General features: G+C 43.0%; 1 protein-coding gene across 1 annotated transcript; it reads left to right on the top strand.

Annotated features, from left to right (window-relative positions):
* Positions 1–8,788: 8,788 nt before the first annotated feature.
* On the top strand, positions 8,789–17,415 carry LOC124120683 (glycerate kinase-like). The gene is made up of 6 exons (XM_048401810.1): positions 8,789–9,082; positions 10,352–10,371; positions 11,414–11,530; positions 12,339–12,514; positions 13,683–13,898; positions 17,404–17,415. The coding sequence occupies exons 1-6, from the start codon at positions 8,805–8,807 to the stop codon at positions 17,413–17,415; spliced, it is 819 nt and encodes a 272-aa protein (XP_048257767.1). The 5' UTR covers positions 8,789–8,804.
* The last annotated feature ends 3,374 nt before the right edge of the window (positions 17,416–20,789 follow it).

Raw genomic sequence — 20,789 nt, 5'->3', positions numbered from 1 at the left:
TATAGTGCTAGCCCACTGAGATACCATGCCGCAGTTTAACATGAATACCCCACTCAGACACAGTATCCTGACTCCGAGCCGACCAGTCCTTGTTTTAGCCCCTTACTGCCGAGCGCCAGACAGGGTAACAAGAAGTACCATCTTTTAACGTTTTTTTGGTATGACGCGGCCGGGGATCGAACCCCGAACCTTCCGCTCTCCGGGCGGACGCTCTACCACTAGACCACGGAGGCGGTCAGAGCTGCAAGGTAGTCCAAAGCCTAGGAATTGTCTTTCAACATTACTTCATGAGTGGTAAGTAATCCGTAATTCAATTTGTGAGTAAATTATTCTATATATACCCCCTAATCTTTTTCTCAATAATTTCTTTTTAAAAGCATACATGGCCTTATCCTTAATTATTTGAGACAAGGCATTAACATGACGACCTCTTACTATGGGCTGCTGAGCAGACAATGAGTGAGTGAGTGAGTTTGACTTTACGCCGCTTTTAGCAATAGTCCAGCAATATTACGGCGGGCAAACTATGAAAACAGAGAAACAAAGGAGTGAACTGCCCAGTGAGCAGACATTATGATATATACTAGCCACATAAAGAAACTGTGCACGGAGAAAATATATTCTGGATTGAAATACAACACAGCAAAAAAAAAATGATGCAGACGCTGTAGCAGCTGAATGATCGGACCATAAGAAAATGTCAACGGGACCTGAACAACATCTGTTACGATGACGTCAGAAGATCAAAATGGACTAGGGGGTCAAACGACAAAGTAACAAAGTCAATAACGGGTATGACCGCCCTGTGCGTGAATCACAGCAGTGCATCGGCATGGGCATGGAAGGCCTGGGGAATGGCCTGCCATATCCTCCTCAAATCCTGTTCCAAGTCACGGACGTTATCTGGAGGATGTGGAAGACGACGCAGACAGCGCTCCATTTCATCCCACACATGCTCTATCGGGGAGAGATCTGGAGAAATTGCAGGCCATGGCAATAACATGACATTGTTATGGTGAAGGAAATCCATTGCGATCCTAGCCGTGTGAGGACGAGCGTTGTCCTGTTGAAATGTCAATCCCGGGCCATGACGTTGCAGGAAAGGAATGAGCACAGGCCTCAGAATCTGATCTCTGTAGCCAACACCGGTGAGATTGCCCTGAACAACAACCAAAGGGGTTCGGTGCCGTGCTGTTATCCCACCCCAAATCATCACAGAGCCACCTCCAAAACGATTCCTCTCCACAATACAGTTGCGTGCATAACGTTATCCCAAACGCCGGTAGACACGTTTGCGCCCGTCACTGTGGGAAATGTTGAACCTCGATTCATCTGTAAAGACAACATTTCTCCATCATATTCGAGGTTGGCGAACATGATTTCGACACCATCTTAGACGGTTGACTCGATGACGGTGTGTCAGGATGGGACGTATGGCAGGGCGTCGTGGTCGAATCCCGTACTGACGTAAACGATTCCTGACAGTGTTGGGATGGATACGGCGCAGTCCAGGAATTGTCTGGGACGTCGTTACTGCCGTTTGGAACCTGTGTCGGAGATGTGTAACTCGAATCCATCTGTCCTGTCTTGGCGTCGTTACTCGGGGACGTCCTGAACGTGGGTGGTCGGCAACGTCATTTGTGTTCTGATAACGCCTCACCAATGCCGATATCGTGTTACGATGGCATTGGAAATGTGTTGCCACCTGTTGTTGCCTCATTCCCGCTCGGATCATTCCAATGGCTTCATGACGCTGTGCAGCTGTCAATCTTGGCATGATTTGCTTGTGATATGCTTGTTGTTGCGCCTGAGAAGTTTTGAATTTTTGAATGACCACAGATCATGCTTTCCAAAGTGACAGCGAATTTTGAGTTGCACATGCTGTGTACAGCTGCACAGGATGCACGTGCCGTAACACATTGCACGTCCATAGGCCCCCATCAATGACGTCATATCGCATGGCACGTGCATGAGCGTTTGAATGTCTCCAATAATTGCTGTGTTCAAACCTATCTTTCATATATGGACGGTGTGCCCTTATATCTATATTTTCTCCGTGCACAGTTTATGTGGCTAGTATACATAGGGATTTAGTGAAAATCCTATGTACTCCTATGAATAACCTAGTAAACGTAAAAGGTCAACGCCAGAGAGAGTGAGTATGCTCTTACGCCGCTTTTAGCAATATTCCAGCAATATCACGGCGGGGGACACCAGAAATAGCCATACACATTGTACCCATGTCGGGAATCGAACCCGGGTCTTCGGCGTGACGAGCGAACGCTTTAACCACTAGGCTACCCGACCGCCCCTCAACGCCAGAGAACAACTCGTCTCGGTTATCTGCAGAAACGGATTCCACCAGGCGCAAAAGGCAAAACATGCATAACATTATTTAAATGGACCACTTAAAAGAACAATGCCAAATAATTGACACCAGCTTGTCTTTTATTATCGAATCATCTACCAAAGTCTTCTTTTTTGTCATTACATCTGTTTGGCATTGCTGTACATAGTAGTCGATTTTATCTCGACACCGTAAAATGTCGTTTATGCTATTAGTTGCATATTATATTTCTGACATATCAAAACCTTCATGCGAAGGATGGGGTTATTTTGAGCATTGAAATCTTGGTTGATGCAATTGGAAACATTTCTGTTGATCCCTGATCCATGTTGGATAACGCGAGTCGATAATTTATGTTGTGTACCTCCAACATAATACACCGGGGAAGAACTAGCCTCGATTATCCATCGAAACAGACTCCATTGGGCGTTGAAGGCAAAATAGCGGAGAAAAGGGAATTATGGATCTTTGAAAATCAGTAATGACACCATAAATGGTACAATTCGTAATGCCGTAGACGATCTATTTACTTGCACAAGACAGGTCTTCAATAGGTTTTATGCAGTCTCAGATGTAATGCTAGATTAATAATCAGGATCAGTTTTACTGTTTTGTGCCACATGACCAAATATTGCATGGAGAATGGTTGGAAACAAAATGTCCTCCAACTTTACTGTTAGTGAAAGAATATCTAATTTTGAAATAGAAGCTGCCTTCATGTTGCACGTAGGTAGAGTTCATGATATACCGAAGGACATATATTTCATAAATTATCATTTAGTGACGGTTTATAATGTTGATTAGTCCTTCTTTTTTTGTGTAATTAAAGTCGTTCCGACACAGCCTTGTTAGGGGTATGGATAATTTATTCGAAATTATACGACATATTATGAATCAGGCCAAGTACTTACCATGCAATAGTCGTAAAATGGTTGGTTACTATTTAACATCAGTATTCACTTTACGACTGCCCGATGGTATGTTGTGGTTTTATTGTTTCGATTATAGCTGTACGTAAAATTTTCTTTGTCTTTGGTTCCAGGGTACACAGTCTATAAAAGTTAGGAATGAATTAATTTCATAAATGTATTAAGTTGAGTTATTATTCAAGTGTAACGTGAGTGAGTGAATATGGTTTTACGCCGCTTTCAGCAATATTCCAGCAATATCACGGCGGGGGACACCAGAAATGGGCTTCACACAATGTACCCATGTCGGGAATCGAACCCGGGTCTTCGGCGTGACGAGTGAACGCTTCAACCACTAGGCTACCCGACCGCCCTCAAGTGTAACGTGTTATCGCATGAAACGTTTAGATGTGGTCTCCAATTAGTTTTCTGTATTAGTCTACGCTGTAGCAATAGAAATACATGTAAACACATTGTACAGTTAGTGAAAACTTACCATGCTGCTGCATCAACACTTATATTCACCGGACAGTGACTCTACAAATCCCACTTGCCACAAAAAAATTAGCTTGAAACCTTTTCACCAATTTCTTCATTAATCCCTGACATCTAAAATCATATACTTTATTACATCGAAAGTGAAATCGAATAAGGATTCTAGATCCGGATACGGATGCGTTGGGTGAGTGAGTGAGTGAGTGAGTGAGTGAGTTAAAGTTTAACGTCACATCGGCAATATTTCAGCCATATCGTGACGAAACAAAATTTGACATTATAGCTAAAATGGATAGAATTATCATAAAAACGCCCGCATGTTATCAGAAATGAGCGAGCCACTGTAACTTGATAATGCCCTCATATTACTTGACGACGGGCCATTATCACGCCCGTTGTTAGGTGACGTCATAGGATAGGGATAGGTGACGTAACGTTCAATAGTGACGTCATCTGGTTTGTTCTATGACGTTTCCATATTTGTAAAAATGGGTCAGTGACATTCGTGTTGATTGCAGTAAATGTTTCAAAATCGACATTGTTGTTTCTTTTTATTTGATAACAAATTCCATCCATTTTAGCTATAATAACGGTAACGCTATTTTTCAGGGCATTATCATTTGCAGAAGCCCTCGGTCTTTTCAACTGCCCTCCTTCGTCGGGCAGTTAATGGAAGACCTCGGGCTTCTGCAAATGATAATGCCCTGAAAAATAGCGTTACCCTTATATTAACAATATATTGTAAACTGTATACAATTCTGCCGACGAACGGCAGTATAATAACTAGAATTTCACAGATTTACATAAAACTAGTCAGAGAGCATGTAAAAATATATTAACATTTTACAACACAACATAAAAATAGGCTATAGATCGCCCGTTAAGTTGCCCTGCCATTGCAGCAGATCTGTTCTACCATTGTGGGAAATTACCGCTCACATCATTTCGTTGCCATCGCCAAAGCTGTCTACTTCTCGTCTTGTCAAAATGTTTATGACCATGTCGGTTCACCCTAATTCTCTAATCCATTCGATGTAGCATAATACATGTAGTGCGTGCGTTCGATTATCAACATCTGAGTAAATTTGTGTCAACCGAGATTACCACATTTCTGGTAATCAGGGTTGAACAGATTCAACCTGAATCCACCTGTGTTAACCAAGGATAACTTAGGACAGTTCCCGAATAGTATGCGCAAAATGCCATCTCAGAGTAAATTACAAAATGGCTGCCATGAGATGGAGAAACACTCCAGTCATGTATATTGCTACAACACACAGCTGTGAGAGGTTAACAAGTGTTTCGTTGCTTGACTAAGCTGCCGTTGTACCTTTTCTATTTAATGCATCTAAAACGACAAGAAAGTTCGAAATAACGCGAAGAACATCCCACGGAGTTGCAAAATTATCGAGATTCGGGGTAGCATAGGTCTTCAGCAACTCATGCTTACCAAGGTGACTATGCTTGTCGTAAGAGGCGACTAACGGGATCGGGTGGTCAGGCTCGCTGACTTGGTTGATGCGTGTAATCGATCCCAATTGTGTGGATCGATGCTCATGATGTCTATACAGACTCGATTATTTACGGACCGCCGTCATAGTGTCCACTTGGGTAAATTGCGTGAAGCCCATTTCTGATGTCCCCCGTTATGATATTGCTGGAATATTGCTAAAAGAGGCGAAAAATCATACTCACTTACTCAGTAAATCATAGAAAGTGTGTTAAATCAGATGTTCTTTGTACAATTTGTATATGTCATAAATTCATTTACAGTTGTTGATCATTGAGAAAACCCCAAGAAGAAAAATATTGATTGTAAATACAATTTTTCTGATATGCACTTATACCATGTACACTGTTTATTAACGTAAGCGCCCAAACACACCAATTTTCGTGCACAAGGGCATTTTATTGTTACTTTCATCATAGCGAACAAAATTTTCACGTGGCCCATGCCCAAAGCTTCATGCACGTGCAATTCATGGAAAGAGCAGTAGAAGTATAGGTTTATAAAAGCACGTGTTGATTAGCGATTCACTCTATCATTTTCACCGAAAGACGAGGTAGAACATGCCACGGTTGAGTGCTGCAGATCGAAATATCGCCATTGGTCGTATTGAGGCCGGACAAAGCTTTGGAAATGTTGCCCGGCACCTCAATGTTCATAAAACAACGATTTCCCGTCTTTGGAGCCGATACACCCAGTTTCATGCAACTGAAGATCGCCCCAGAAGTGGTAGGCCAAGGGTTACCACACCACCTCAGGATCGATTCATCCGGGTCACCCACCTACGTAATCGGCTAGCCACACCTACCGTCACTGCAACACAGGTGCCAGGTTTGAGAAGAGTGTCCGCACAAACAATTAGGAACCGTCTACGAGAGGCCGGTCTAGGTGCAAGAAGACCACTTATTGGACCTGTTTTACGCCACGAACATCGACGCCAACGACTCAGGTGGTGCACCAACGTTCGGATATGGACCCTCTGAAACTGGAGGCGCGTCTGGTTTAGTGACGAATCACGTTTTCTCTTACAACGCCGTGACGGAAGACAGCGTGTCTTTAGAAGAGGAAACGAACGTTATGCCCCAACGTTTCGAACGTTTCGGCAGGTCGACAGATTTGGAGGAGGGAGCGTCATGGTGTGGGGAGCCATGTCTTACAACCAAAGATCAGACTTGGTGATCATTCGTGGCAATTTGACAGCCCAGCGCTATATCAATGACGTCTTACAGCCTCATCTTCTGCCGATTATCGACCAACAGAGGGAGCTCTATCAACACGACAACGCCCGGCCGCACACTGCTCATGCAACAGTGAATTTTCTCCAGAATTCTAACGTCAACGTGTTACCATGGCCCTCCCGATCACCAGACATCAACCCAATCGAACATCTTTGGGATTATCTGGACCGACGAGTACGTGCACGTACACCGCCGCCACAGACGTTGGATGCACTAGCCGTTGCACTGCAGGAGGAGTGGAGAGCAATCCCTCATGAAAGAATCCGGCGTCTAATCCGTTCTGTTCCTAGGAGGTGTAATGCTGTGATCGCAGCTCGTGGCGCTCATACGAGGTACTGAGAAAGACGCCCCCTTGCGTCAAGTCAATCTGAGTGAGAGAACTGTCGAAGTCTGGACTTAAACTTGCATACCTGTACTGCCACCATGCCAAATTTCATATTGTTGTCTTCAATAATAAATGTGTTATAATAACTTGAATATTGATATAAACATCTTGAAAATATATGGGTTGCGTTTCTTTTTTGAGAGAGTGTATTTTGTTTGAGAAAAGTATTCTTGAAAGTACTGGAACATATAAATGTATCTCACACCCCAACCACAGTTTAAGCTTAGTTGTACGTGGGCAGAAAACCAAAAACAAATATACTCTTCAAAAAAAGAAACTTGACAGATGTAAAACCACTTTTTGCCAAATATCTAAAATAATTAGATTAAATGAGAACCAAATAAGTCAAACAGAAAGATGATGTGTCTATAATTCGCGAAAACACATGCAAAGCACATAAATGTAGCGTTTGGGGATTAATTTTACAGCTTCATCCAAACGCATCCGCCTGTAAAAAACGTGCAGCACAGGATCCTGCATTTAGGCATGCAGGCCCCTCTGCTGAATGAGTATAAAAATCCACATCAACGGCTGTTCATACAGTCCTTATAACGGCAGTAGAGGCGGTGACAGAATGCCAAGAATGCAGCTCAACGGAACAACGCCATTTGGAGATTACAAGCTGGAGCAACTCAGCAAGAAGTGGCCAGGCACTTTGGCGTATCCAGACAGACAATCTCCGCACTGTGGACCCGATACAACAACACCAACAAAGTTGACGACAGACCAAGGTCAGGAAGACCAAGGGTGACAACCCAAGCACAAGATAGATACATCCGGCTGCGACACCTCCGAGACCGCACTACCACAGCCACGTCTACAACCACACAGATCCCTGGGGTACGCAGAATATCAGATCAAACGGTACGCAACAGACTGAGGGAGGCTGGACTTTTACAGGTTGTCCCATTTGGCGGCGGGAGTGTCATGGTATGGGCCGGAATTCATGACGGTGGTAGGACGCCTCTCGTGCATGTGGCAGGTGCATTGACGGGTGTGCGTTACAGAGACTTCACGTCAACGTTCATGGCGGACAGTTCCAGCAGGACAACGCTCGACCGCATATTGCTCGTGTTTGTCAGGACTTCTTACAGCACAACAACATCCAGACATTACCTTGGCCAGCCCGGTCACCAGATTTGTCCCCGATTGAGCATCTGTGGGACGAGTTGGATCGACGCGTTCGCAGAAGGAATCCACCTCCCCAAACACTTCCGGCGCTTCTTGATGCACTTCAGCATGAATGGCAGCACATCCAATAGCGTGTTATTGACAACTAGATTGCATCTATGGGTCGTCGGTGTCAAGCGGTGATTGATGCACGTGGTAGGCACAACCGATACTGACATTTTCTGTACCCCTGTGACATTAACTGTATCGTGTACGTGTGTCTGTCTAGGTGACACGATTAATGTTTTGAACATTGTGTACATTGATCTTCAAACAGTGTTTCAATTATGGTTTCTGTGTCCTATTTTGAAACAATCGCATTATATTACATTTTGAAAGTCAGTGTCAAGTTTCTTTTTTTTAAGAGTATATATCTTTTGCCATTTCTCTATGTGCATTATCGCCATGACCCCCTCCCTAAAACCACAACCACGCTTGTGACCAAATTAGTAATTAGTGCAACTTTGGTTTCAAAACACGTTTTCTGCTCCATGTCAACTGTCATAAATACTTGCTGGTTGACGTTTGAGCACAACGGTCCGTGTGCAGAAACCTGAAACCAAATAATTTCTTTTACAGTGGTTGATGTATCGCCAAAGCGGTTGGTCACAAGGAAAGTACAGCACAAAGCCCTTTTCCTGAAACGTAAAATTGACATTGTCAGGAAAGTGTTTGTTAAAACCAACTATTTCACTAAACGACAAGTACTTCTTCGACACGCATCCTTTTTTGGGAAGCTGATCCAGGAGAAGCAATGGAAGGTGATGCGAGACAAATATTCCAGGCTGCTGTTGAGTCGGTGATGCCGAGACCGATGCTGGAGAGAGAAGTGACGTACAGAAAGGAGACGAGGACTCTGTGTGTGGGGGGCAAGGAGTATCAGCTGCAGAAGAATGTGTTTGTTGTTGGCTTTGGTAAAGCGGTCAGCGGTATGGCGCGAGTTGTGGAGGAAATGCTGGGTGATCACATCGTGAAGGGCATTATAAGCATTCCCATGGGGGCAACGGAGCAGTTCAAGCAGCTCAAGAAATAGTAAGGGATCGATCATTTGATATTCTGTGTTCTTGTGGGGGTTGTGTGGAGAGGGGAGGGGTCGTGGGGGGTTAAACGTTATTGCATTAATATTATTTCTTCCAGACAGTAATGGAAAATAATACTGTTGCCTGGGATTTTAAAAAGCAAAACAAAAAACTTTCACTGGATGTCCTGATAGATATTTGTAGTGAAAAAATACTCGTTCCTTTCAAAGATAAAAATTGTATGCTTTGAAGTAGAGACCGGAAACTTATACATCACTGCACGAGCAAAACATTCCCCTACATGGAGGGGGCACGGGTGGCCCAATCGTCTAAGGCGCCGCGATTCGCTGTGCGGATTTGCGTCCCTTGGGCACGCCAGAATCCTATGATTTTGGGTTCGAATCCCGGTTCGCCCCAGTTATGTTTCTAGGTTTGTCAGCACCATACCCGTGCTCGTGGGTTTCACCGAAGTAATAAAAATCTGAGACCTGCATCAGCTCTGTCTTTCCTCCCACATTAAGCTGACACGCCGTGATATAACTGTAATACTGTTAAAAGCGGCGTTAAACCCAACTCACTCACTCACTGTATAAGGAATATTGCTGTAGTCGGCATACAATCCCTACTTACTCACTCACGTAGACACTTTAAAACCTAACATTTGAAATGCCTGAAGCTGAAGTCAAACTTCTTGTCCAAATTACCTTGTTTTGACTTTTCAAACCCGAGCAGAAATCCCGATTCATATGCACAAAGAAACAGATCTGCAAGAAGGAGAGCGCCATTGTTTCAATGGATGAATATCTATTGTTGTACGGATTTGTTAGGAGCTTCGTGATCCCAATTGGTAGGACGCTGCTCACGATAATTGGTCCATATTTGAATATGATGAGGGTTGTTACGTCAAAATTGAGAAGTTGACTGTGATTAACTGACCTACAGCTTGAATCCAAGGACTCGTGTTTTCATGTAGTAATTAACGTGATATGCTACAACTCATTATGTCTCTAAAATGGCTCATAAACTTGATTTAATTTCATTTACATACAATACAAAACTATCAAGATAACAACATGTTCGAATCCTTGGTGGTGTGTTCAGGGAACATTTGCATTTTATAATCAGCGTGACTTTAGACTGGATTTTTGCACAAAGCCCTCCATATTATTATCTATAGAAAATTTAACAACTAAATAAAAATGTACGAATTATTCACTTTCCAAAAACTGATTCAATAGTAATCCTATCTATTTTTACTCTATCTACAGTGCTTTCTTTGTAGTTTACCAAATGCGCTGTCACGTAAATTATTCTTTCAAGGACATTCTTATCCCTTTACGTCTGGTTTACTGAGTCCTAGTCTAAATAACGGTCTTATAACTTGCCTGCCTGTGATGTCGGGACAGTGGGATGCGAATGCATGCCCTCCGTGACTGGAGACCAGCCTCACGTAGACGATCACGCACTGTCTGAGTAGAAACGTTAACGCCAATGCATGATCATCTATCCCGTCCTGACTGACCCGTGAAGATCCGGGGTAGAATAGGTCTTCAGCAATCCATGCTACCGTAAAAGGCGACTATGCTTGTCGAAAGAGGCGACTAACGGGATCGGGTGGTCAGGCTCGCTGACTTGGTTGGTGCATGTCATCGTATCCGAATTGCATGGATCGATGCTCATGATATCAATCACTGGATTGTCTGGCCCAGACTCGATTATTTACAGACCGCGATCATATAGCTGGAATATCGTTGCGTGCGGCGTTAAACAACATACAAACCAAACCAAATCATCACGTCCTGACTGACCCGTGAAGATCCGATGTAGAATAGGTCTTCAGCAGCCATGCTTGACGTAAAAAGCGACCATGCTTCTCGTAAGAGGCGACTAACGGGATCGGGTGGCCAGACTCGCAGAATTGGTTGATGCATGTCATCGGATGCATGCGTATGTCGATGCTCATAATGTCAATCACTAGATTATCCGGGCAAGACTCTATTATTATTCCCCGCCCAACAAAGTGAACTGGTGCCTTTTATTTTAGAATTTTTTATTTTTTACGTATCCATGGCAACTAGATGGACATAGGTTCCAAACTCTTCTTTTTTTATTACAATTTCCATGACAAGTTCCACCTCGGTTAAAAAAGGTTAGGTTTTTTTAGATTTAATTATGTCATAAATTCTGCAACAGGGGCGGGGAATATAGCCACGTTAGTGGCAAACTCTTGTTTACAGACTGTTATCATATCGCTGGAATATTGCTGAGTGCGGCGTTAAACAAGAAACAAACAAACAAACTTCCTGACCGAGTGCTTGTTCTGCCCAGTGACATGCTGTTGGAGTGTACGAGGGAGCCAAGGATAACCTCCCAGATGAGGACTCTCTCAAGGCTGCTGAAGAAATCCACAAACTGGTGTCAGCATTGGGAAAGGATGACATTCTGATTGTGCTTATAACAGGTGAGTTATCAAAAGTACTCCCCTATTATCTGTCGCAAGGGCCGAATGAACTGGCTGATTATGTGGTGAGGTGAAATGGGGTTTAACGTCGCGTCCAAGATCATTGCACTTATATAGCGACGTGCATGTACGTGTATGTGTTTGTGTGGCTGCTTGTACTAGTCCGGACTGATGCCGATTTATAGTGCTAGCTCACTGAGATACCATGCCGCAGTTTAACATGAATACCCCACTCAGACACAGTATACCGACCAGTCCTTGTTTTAGCCCCATCTTTTAACGTCTTTTGGTATGACGCAGCCGGGGATCGTACCCCGGACCTTCCGCTCTCCGGGCGGACGCTCTAACACTAGACCACGGAGGCGGTCGGCTGATTATGTCTTCATTGGTCGATGGCAAAGATCGTTGCTCATGTTTTTTGTCTTTGATTTGCTTGGTCCAAACTGTGATATCCCAGCCTCATTCATTAACACCACAGCCTTATACAGGTTTATATAGGTTTGTTCCCACTACGTGCCATGTACACATTTCTATACAAAATTACATGATAGTTTCTTAAAGAACTTCATCCGTCATGGGTCTTAAATTAAACAAAATTCAGATTTTGTTGGGTACAGGGTATTCATGGTCAAGTACCGAATTGATGTTTTATACACTTTTCTGGATTTCGAGTTATTTTGCAATTCATCGTTCTCATTTGTAGAGACGAATTCATTCTTTGCGTTGTCATATTGATCCTCCCAATCGAAATGATGTTAAAGGTTTGTACGCATACAAATATCTTTTTGGCTGATTGGTCGATTTGTAGGTGGCGGGTCAGCCCTTCTGCCGACCCCGTGTCCACCTATAACCCTCGAGGAGGAACGGCAGCTGACATGTTTGTTGTCAGAGAAGGGGGCGACCATTCAGGAGCTCAACCTCGTCCGCTCCAACATCGAGGTTCTCAAAGGAGGAGGACTTGCTCTGAAAGCCAGACCAGCCTCAGTGAGTGTCTTCAATAATTAATCCGTTGAGGGCGGTCGGGTAGCCTAGTGGTTAAAGCGTTCGCTCGTCACGCCGAAGACCCGGGTTCGATTCCCGACATGGGTACATTGTGTGAAGCCCATTTCTCGTGTCCCACACCGTGATATTGCTGGAATATTGCTTAAAGCGGCGTAAAACCATACTCACTCACTCATTAATCAGTTGACCTGAGTGAGTTAGTGTAATGCAATAACATCATTTGGAACAATATTTCAGTTACTACAATGTCATGGCGTGTCAGCCTGCTGTGGGAGGAACGCCAGAAATGATGCAGGTCTCAGACACAAACCTCTTTGGTGAATTACGAGGGTAGATGTTATACTGAACTAATCTGGGATTCGAACCCACGATTATCAGATTCTGATCAGCTAATTACGGCGCCTCAGACGACATCCCCCTAACCAATTATGACGTTTCACCAACACAAGTACTTATATCAGCATTTATATGGATCTGTATAACATTGTATTGTTCTGTCACACTGCACATGTTTACGTAACATTTAAAATTAATATTCTTGGTATTCCACGTGGTAAAATGGATTGATTTACGAAAGACATATTTCCCTTCCTCGGTGACTTCCACCACTAGTCATTTATGGTGTACAGCATTGTTCCGATGACGTAAAGTAAAGTGCAGGTGGTATTGATGTACCTTCAAGCCCGGCGCCATAGTTTGGAAACATTCTTTATAATATACCGTATTACCATAAATTGTACATTATATGAACTTGAGTGATTCCGGTTTAACGCCGCTTTAAACAGCATTACAGTTATATTATGGCGTGTGGGGGGAAAGCCCGAAGTGATGCAGGTCTCGGACGTTTACCACTTGGTGAAACCCACGAACACGGGTATGGTGCTGACAAACCTAGAAACACAATCGGGGCGAACCGGGATTCGAACCACAATCATAGGTTTCTGGGGTGCCCAGGGGACGCAACTCTGCACAGCGAATCGCGGCGCCTTAGACGACTGTGCCACCAGTGCCCCTTATATGAACTTGAAAAGAATTCATGTTATCAGCTTAACATATCACAACATAGATTGAATGTTTATCACCTACAAATACATTTATTGAAGGTTATAACAATAATTGTTGTGTTGACATATTGATGTGAATGTTGCAGGTGATATCTCTCATCCTGTCTGATGTGATTGGAGACCCCCTTGAATTCATTGCCAGCGGTCCAACTTCCGTCAGCACCACTAATGCCAGCCAGTGCAAGCATCTTTTCAATAGATTCGGAATTACAGACCAGGTTCCCGAGTCGGTCTTTGAATACCTGGAGGTCAAGAAAATGTCCATAACGGCTGACAACTGGCCCTGGGTTCAAAACCTTATTGTAGGAAACAATATTTTACCAATATCCTGGCTGTGGAGAGAATATCGCTGGACGAGTTCTTGTGGAATAATGACTCTTATAATCTGTTTCGCTTAGTCCGAAATGGGCCCAATCACATTAAAATTGGGCATACAGGGACGAATGTCATGGACATCCATCCCCTGATGCTGAAGCTATAATATAAGTCACAAGATCGACACATTTCTTCTAGATTCTGTTTTCAATGGCATGTATACCCTACGTGTCTCTACCACCAACGAATCCACATGACCGCTTTGCAAGGTAGTCGCTATATTTAACCAACCACTCAAACGACAGCCTTGTCCGGCAAGAGGGAGACCAGCTATTATTCAGACAAATGAACGCTCAATTTACTTTACAATTTACAATTCACAAATATTTCTCGCTTGATATCGTGTGCGACATTTGCCATTGCGTTGTGTCCGTCTGCTTTACACATTGCTTCAATGTGAGGCAATGATCACGATCCCGAGGCTCGAGTGTCCACTATCCTACATCACATCAATTAAATCGACAAAACCCTTTCCATATCCGATAGAAATCTCTGCACAAAGCAGAGTCGATTGTACGATTCCTACTTTATATCATGAGCATGTGTTTATGAATCACTATCAAATAGTAATGATACCAGGTGTTCGCGAAAAGGTGAGCGTAACCAGTCTCAGTGGCAACCGTCACAAACACATGCGAAGGCAAGTCAATTGTTCACCTAAAAAAACACGGGAACATGTGGTATAAGTCAAAATAGGGAATTGCATCGGACATCATTTTTGTCACTGCTGCGTCACATTTGGAAATGTCCCCCACATGCCTACGCTAAAACGTTTTGAAAGCTTTACTGATGCTTTACTGATGCCTTCATTCACGATATCCTAAGAAAAGTTATGATATGTTATTTCAGCGAGCCAAACATGGTAAAACTAATTGGGCTACAGAAGTCAAAACTCTTTTATACAGCATTGGATTCGGATATATATGGGAGAACCAATATGTTATTTGCCCCGAATCATTTATTTCCGAATGTGAAGATCGGTTAAAATTTGCTTACGAACAGGATTGGCATTAGTCTTTAGCAAATAGTTCTAAAATGTTCCATTATACACTTTTGAAAAAATCATTTCGTCTAGAGTTGTATTTGTCTGCTATCACTATCAACAAATTTCGCGTTGCACTAGCCCAGTTTCGCTGTAGCTCCCACACTCTCCACATTGAGACTGGTAGATACGTTAATACTCCACGAGAGCAGAGATTGTGCAATAGGTGCAACCAAAGATATGTCGAGAAGGAATATCATTTTTTATTAATTTGTAACGCTTATGATGAACTTCGTCTTCAGTATTTACCACAGAAGTATTTTGTACATCCTACTCTTGCTAAATTCAATATGCTTATGGCGGTAAACAATGAAACTGTTATTAGAAATGTTGCAACTTTTATATACCATGCTATGAATGTTAGACTCCAAACACTAAGCCTATAAATGTTAATGATGGATTAAATATTGTACCATGGGCCACTGGCCTACACATGTACATGAATAAAGAATTGATATGATGCCTTGAGTGTTGTAACCTTGATCAAACATTTCCGAGCAAGAGTTGTATGATGTTCTTTGAAGTCTTGTGAAATGTGGAGGCTAGTGGACTCTCTTGCCTCGGGGAAATGGTCTGCGGTAGGATTCGCACAAAGTTCATGCACGAAGTAGGTCTCATTTGACATCCGTGGGTCATAAATGGGCTCATTTCATTGGGTGAGTCACCTGATGAAATGACCATTTATGGCCTACTGATCTCACTACCCAACCACTGCCCGGTGTATTCACGGATGATGGAGGAAAATAGTGCCTCCCTCCTCGTGAAGTGTTTGCGATGGGCTAGTGAGTTGGGTTTAACGCCGCTTTTAACAGTATTACAGTTATATCGGGGCGTGTCAGCTTAATGTTGGAGGAAAGCCCGAAGTGATGCAGTTCTCAGACGTTTACCACTTCGGTGAAACCCACGAGCACGGGTATGGTGCTGACAAACCTAGAAACATAACTGGGGCGAACCGGGATTCGAACCCACAATCATAGGATTCTGGCGTGCCCAAGGGACGCAACACTGCACAGCCACCCCCACACCCCAAATTTTTCGACAGGGAAAGTTGAATATTGGAAAGTTGAAGCCATCGGACTTGTCATACAGTGTTGCGGATAGATTTTTGTCACTCTGAATCTTTATGCATAAATCTAAGGTTTCCACTGTTCACTTATATTTCTAGTTCAGGTGGTTAATCAGTGGTAGAGACTTGGCTATTTGACCATAACTGAACGATATCAGATCATTGATATACACGTAGCTTAAGGTAACCTTCTCGACCAAATTACATTGTTTTGATATTGCCAGTCCGAGCAGAAATTCCGATTCATATGCATGAGAAACAGATCAGCAAGGAGGGTGAACAATTGATGCCCATGGGAATGCCTACTTCTCGCCTAGATGACTAATCCCCAAATTTTACACGGAAGTTATCAATGGTGTAGTCCAGCATTCAGCGCATACTTAAGATGTGGTCGGAATCGTGCGCTAGACTGCTTTCAGTATTGTGTTTATGGACAGGTTGAGTCGCTTGTATTTTCCGTATGAATAGACTATTTATTTTGTTTATGAAGAAAAAACATTGGCCTCCATTTACAATCAAAACATGGTTCATCATGAAATATCATGAATAAAATGTTTCATGAAAACCATTGGCCTAAGGTACCAAGTGTTTGCTAGACATTCTGGATATCCTAAACGTGTGTTATGGAAGCAGTAACCAAACAAGCATGAACTACTTATACTATCGCCAGTATGACATGTCCGGTTTGTGTGCAAGGCATTAGCCCTCCGAAAACGAGCACTATCGCTATTTTCAGTCTAATTCAAAGTCGTTGCCGTGGAAATTCGAAAAATACATTTTTCAAAAATCCCAAACTATCAATTAAAAGGCACCAGTTGACCACTAGACCTATCTGTGTGCCATGTTTGGTTAAGATATCTCACGGTTTTTGAGTTCTGCACAGGAAACGTGACGGACGGACATCACCCATTCCTGTATACCCCTTAACGTCGCGTCAAGAGATTAGTGTACTTATATAGCGACGTACATGCGCGTGTGTGGTGTGTGCGTGTGCGTGTGCGTGAGCGTGAGCGTGTCTGTCTCTGGAATTTTGTATGGGGATAAGATATCTTTTCAGGTACAGCTGTAAAACCATATTTTTGTAGATTAAAACTCTGAGCCTGAAAATGTTTTCAATAAAAGCACATTACACAAAGTGATTTTGTGGCAGACAATTTCTTTTGAACTCTCTGAAGCATGATTTCTTTTCGAGGATGTTCCCCAGTAAAGTTGTGCGGTAGATATGTGGAGGACATGTCCAAATATGACGCTTGAGTGACCAAAATGATGTCACATACAATTCAGTTGTATTGATTGTAGCATATTTTCCTGTGGTTTTTTTCAGGCGGACAATTGACTTGCCTTTGCATGTGTTTGTGATGGGTGCCACCGTTTGGGCAAGAACTCACACCTGGCACCATCACTATTCGATACAATGGAATATGCTTTCAGCAAGCTTTCTCATGATCATAGAAAGGGTTTCATCATTTTTATTTTTTACATGTATTTTTGTTGCCACAGCGTACATTCATATTGAAGACTATAACTACATGTTTGCTGTTGCTGTTTTTGTTGTTCAACACCGAACTCAGCAATATTCCAGCTATATGACGGCGGTCTGTAAATAATTGAGTCTGGACCTGACAATCCAGTGATTGACATCATGGGCATCTATCCACGCAATTGGAATACGATGACGTGCATCAACCACGTCAGCGTAAACGCCTTCATACGATAACACATTCCACTTGAAAAATAACTTAACTGCACAACTAACTCAATTTGTTTGAAATTAATCATTCACTTTAACAATTTATAGAATGAAGTGTGTACCCTGGCCTACAACCGTTATTATAGTCATAATGGAAACAATAAAACCAAAATATACAATTGTGCGTTCGTGTAGTGAATACTGATGTCAAATATTAACATAAAAATCATACTACGAATGCATGTTAAGTACCGATTCATAATATTTGTGATAATTTCGAATATAGTATCCAAAACCCGTGACAAGGCAGTGTGGAAACGACTTGAATAAAAATATCCAAAAGTCCCACTTTAAACATAAACCTTCACAAAAGATCTTATGAATATACTGAACAGCATTGGAAACGCACCAGTCATAAAAGTTCTGACGTTTGAAAATATATGCCAGCTGGCAATGAAGGTTTCTTAAATATCGATAGAAGGATAAACAACAAAGACCATAAACAAACTGGAATCCACAGTCTTCGAACAGGTTTAATTTATCTGTGTATGAAAGACACATGGGGTCGAAATGAAAAGTCAGTAACGTGTATGACCACCATTTGCAGCAACACAAGCCATGCAACGCCTTCGCATTGACCCGATCAGCCTTCAAATAATGTTCTGGGGGATGGCAATCCATTCCTGTTGCAGAGCGTTTTCCAGTTCTCTCAGGTTGTTAATCTGTGGGCGACGTGAAATGCGTTGACCGAGGTAATCCCACCGATGCTGGATGGGAGACAAATCTGGGGACAGTGCTGGCCATGGAAGTAGTGGTATGTTGTTGCTGGCAAGATACTGCGTTGAGGCACGAGCTGTGTGAACCCTGGCGTTGTCTTGCTGGAACGTGTGCAGATCCTGATGCATACGGAAGACGGGCATGGCGTGATTCTGCAAGATGTTGTCACGGTAATAAAGGGCATTAACTCTTCCACGGCACACATGCAGATCGGTCCTGTGATGATAACTACACCATGACACTGCCTCCACACCATCGATCAGTCTGTACAACACAGTCTGGATGATAACGTTATCCACGTCTACGCCATACTCTCAACCGACTATCAGCATAACGAAGATGAAAACGAGACTCATCGGGGAACAAGACACCATGCCATCGCTGTAATCTCCAGTGACGATGACGTTCAGCCCAACGCTGCCGTTCATTTCGATGTCTATCAGTCAGGATGGGTCCGACGTAAGGACGTCGAGCACACAACCCAGCAGCACGAAGACCACTTCGCACAGTGTCTGCACTGATGACCCCTCGTCGACCGTGGACAGTTGCTGCAGTCCTGGCAACTGGCAACGTTCTGTCACGAAGATGTCTGCGAACAATATGGCGATCTTGACGTGGCGTCGTGACACGTCGTTGGCCAGGACGTGGACGATCCCTGGTGGTTCCTGTTTGCTGATGTCTTCTCTGCAGTCGAACGATTGTCGAATGGTGGCATCCAAAATCGTTGTGCGATAACTCAACTGGAAATACCGACTTGAATCATGCCCAAGGCACGTCTTTATTAATGCATTTATTCAAAGGTTAAAAGACTAACCAACAGGACTGGTATTGTAAAGTTTGTGAAATACGTAAATTATCAATGTATAAGGAATATAAGTCATTGCTAACAGTTGAAAAGTATCTCTGTGAAATCACAAGCCGTCATTATAGACGTATGTTTTGTTTGTTAAGAGTTGGCGAGTTGCCATTGATGGTAAATTTCGGTAGAAGATGCGGTATTTACCTATTTATTACTCTTTCAATCCAACTTTATTTAAATATATTACACTATTATCTTGTAACCGCACTAGTATTGTAACTAATTGTGTTAAGTATATACTTGAAGCACTTGCAATCCGAAATACTGTCACGTAATACCCTCTGTCATCTGCCTCATACTGTATTTTTCAATGAGTATTTGTACGTGGGCCTATGGCCTTTATACTGAAATAAAGAATTGAAAAGGCACGTTCACGTTCCTCAGCGTTCCTGGCAATCTATTTTTGGTCGCTTTAACATCAGTATGCATGATCTGCAATGTTGTCAGCTTAATATTCCATGTTATTTTCCAGCTACACATAAACGCCATTGAAATTTTCATTATTTTCTACTGGTGCGTTTCCAATGCTGTTCAGTATACAAGATGAAATACTGAGTACATAACCCGGGAACCAAATTATGTCCTTGGATCTAAAAAAAAGTGTAAAACAAATGCCTAAAACACCATGACCAATATAAAGCTATAATTCTCTCCCCTTCACGTGGACAGAGCGTCTGCCAGGAGAGCGGAATGTCGTGGGTTCAATTCCCGGCCGCGTCATACCAAAAGACGTGGTGTCAGAATGGGTCCTCGGTGTGACCTGTGACAGTGGAGGTGTCTGCTCGTCAATCGTCGACGCACGTTGTCCGCACTAATGTGTCGCTGGTGTGTCCCCATGGTCTGTCGTGCAGTTTCCGCAGCAGTAACAAAGCGATCTTGAAGATGCTGTCGCACAGTCTGACGATCCTGACGTCGGGTGGTGACCCTTGGGCGATGCGTTTGGGCGATCGGTTTTATTGTCATCTGCTTTGGGTTTTTTATCATCAAATTTCATTTTTCCGGACAAGGTAATGTTAAATTTTAGAAACTTTGACAAAAATTACCCAGATATTAAAAAGACAACTTTTCATTCAAAGTTACTTTGGGTGACGTTTCTTTTCAGTATATATACAACACAGGTCTCCCAATAACTAATGAAACGATCGCGTATATTCTGTACCCAGCTGGTGCTACTACCCAATCAACTTGCATACCTAGCCGGTCGTGCTCATTCAATCACGCCTCCTCGATAGCGCTTTTAAGATTCGTTTGGGTTGATGCAAATACAGACCTCAAAATACGTACTTTTAAGGGGCGGTCGGGGGGCCTAGTGGTTGAAGCGTTCGCTCGTCACGCCGAAGACCCGGGTTCGATTCCCGACATGGGTACAATGAGAGAAGATAGG

This window comes from Haliotis rufescens, unplaced genomic scaffold (assembly GCF_023055435.1).
Source record: "Haliotis rufescens isolate VD_foot unplaced genomic scaffold, xgHalRufe1.0.p SCAF_23, whole genome shotgun sequence".
Classification (NCBI taxonomy): domain Eukaryota; kingdom Metazoa; phylum Mollusca; class Gastropoda; order Lepetellida; family Haliotidae; genus Haliotis; species Haliotis rufescens.
The sequence above is the reverse complement of the archived record's forward strand: the minus strand, read 5'-3'. Positions and strand labels throughout refer to the sequence as shown.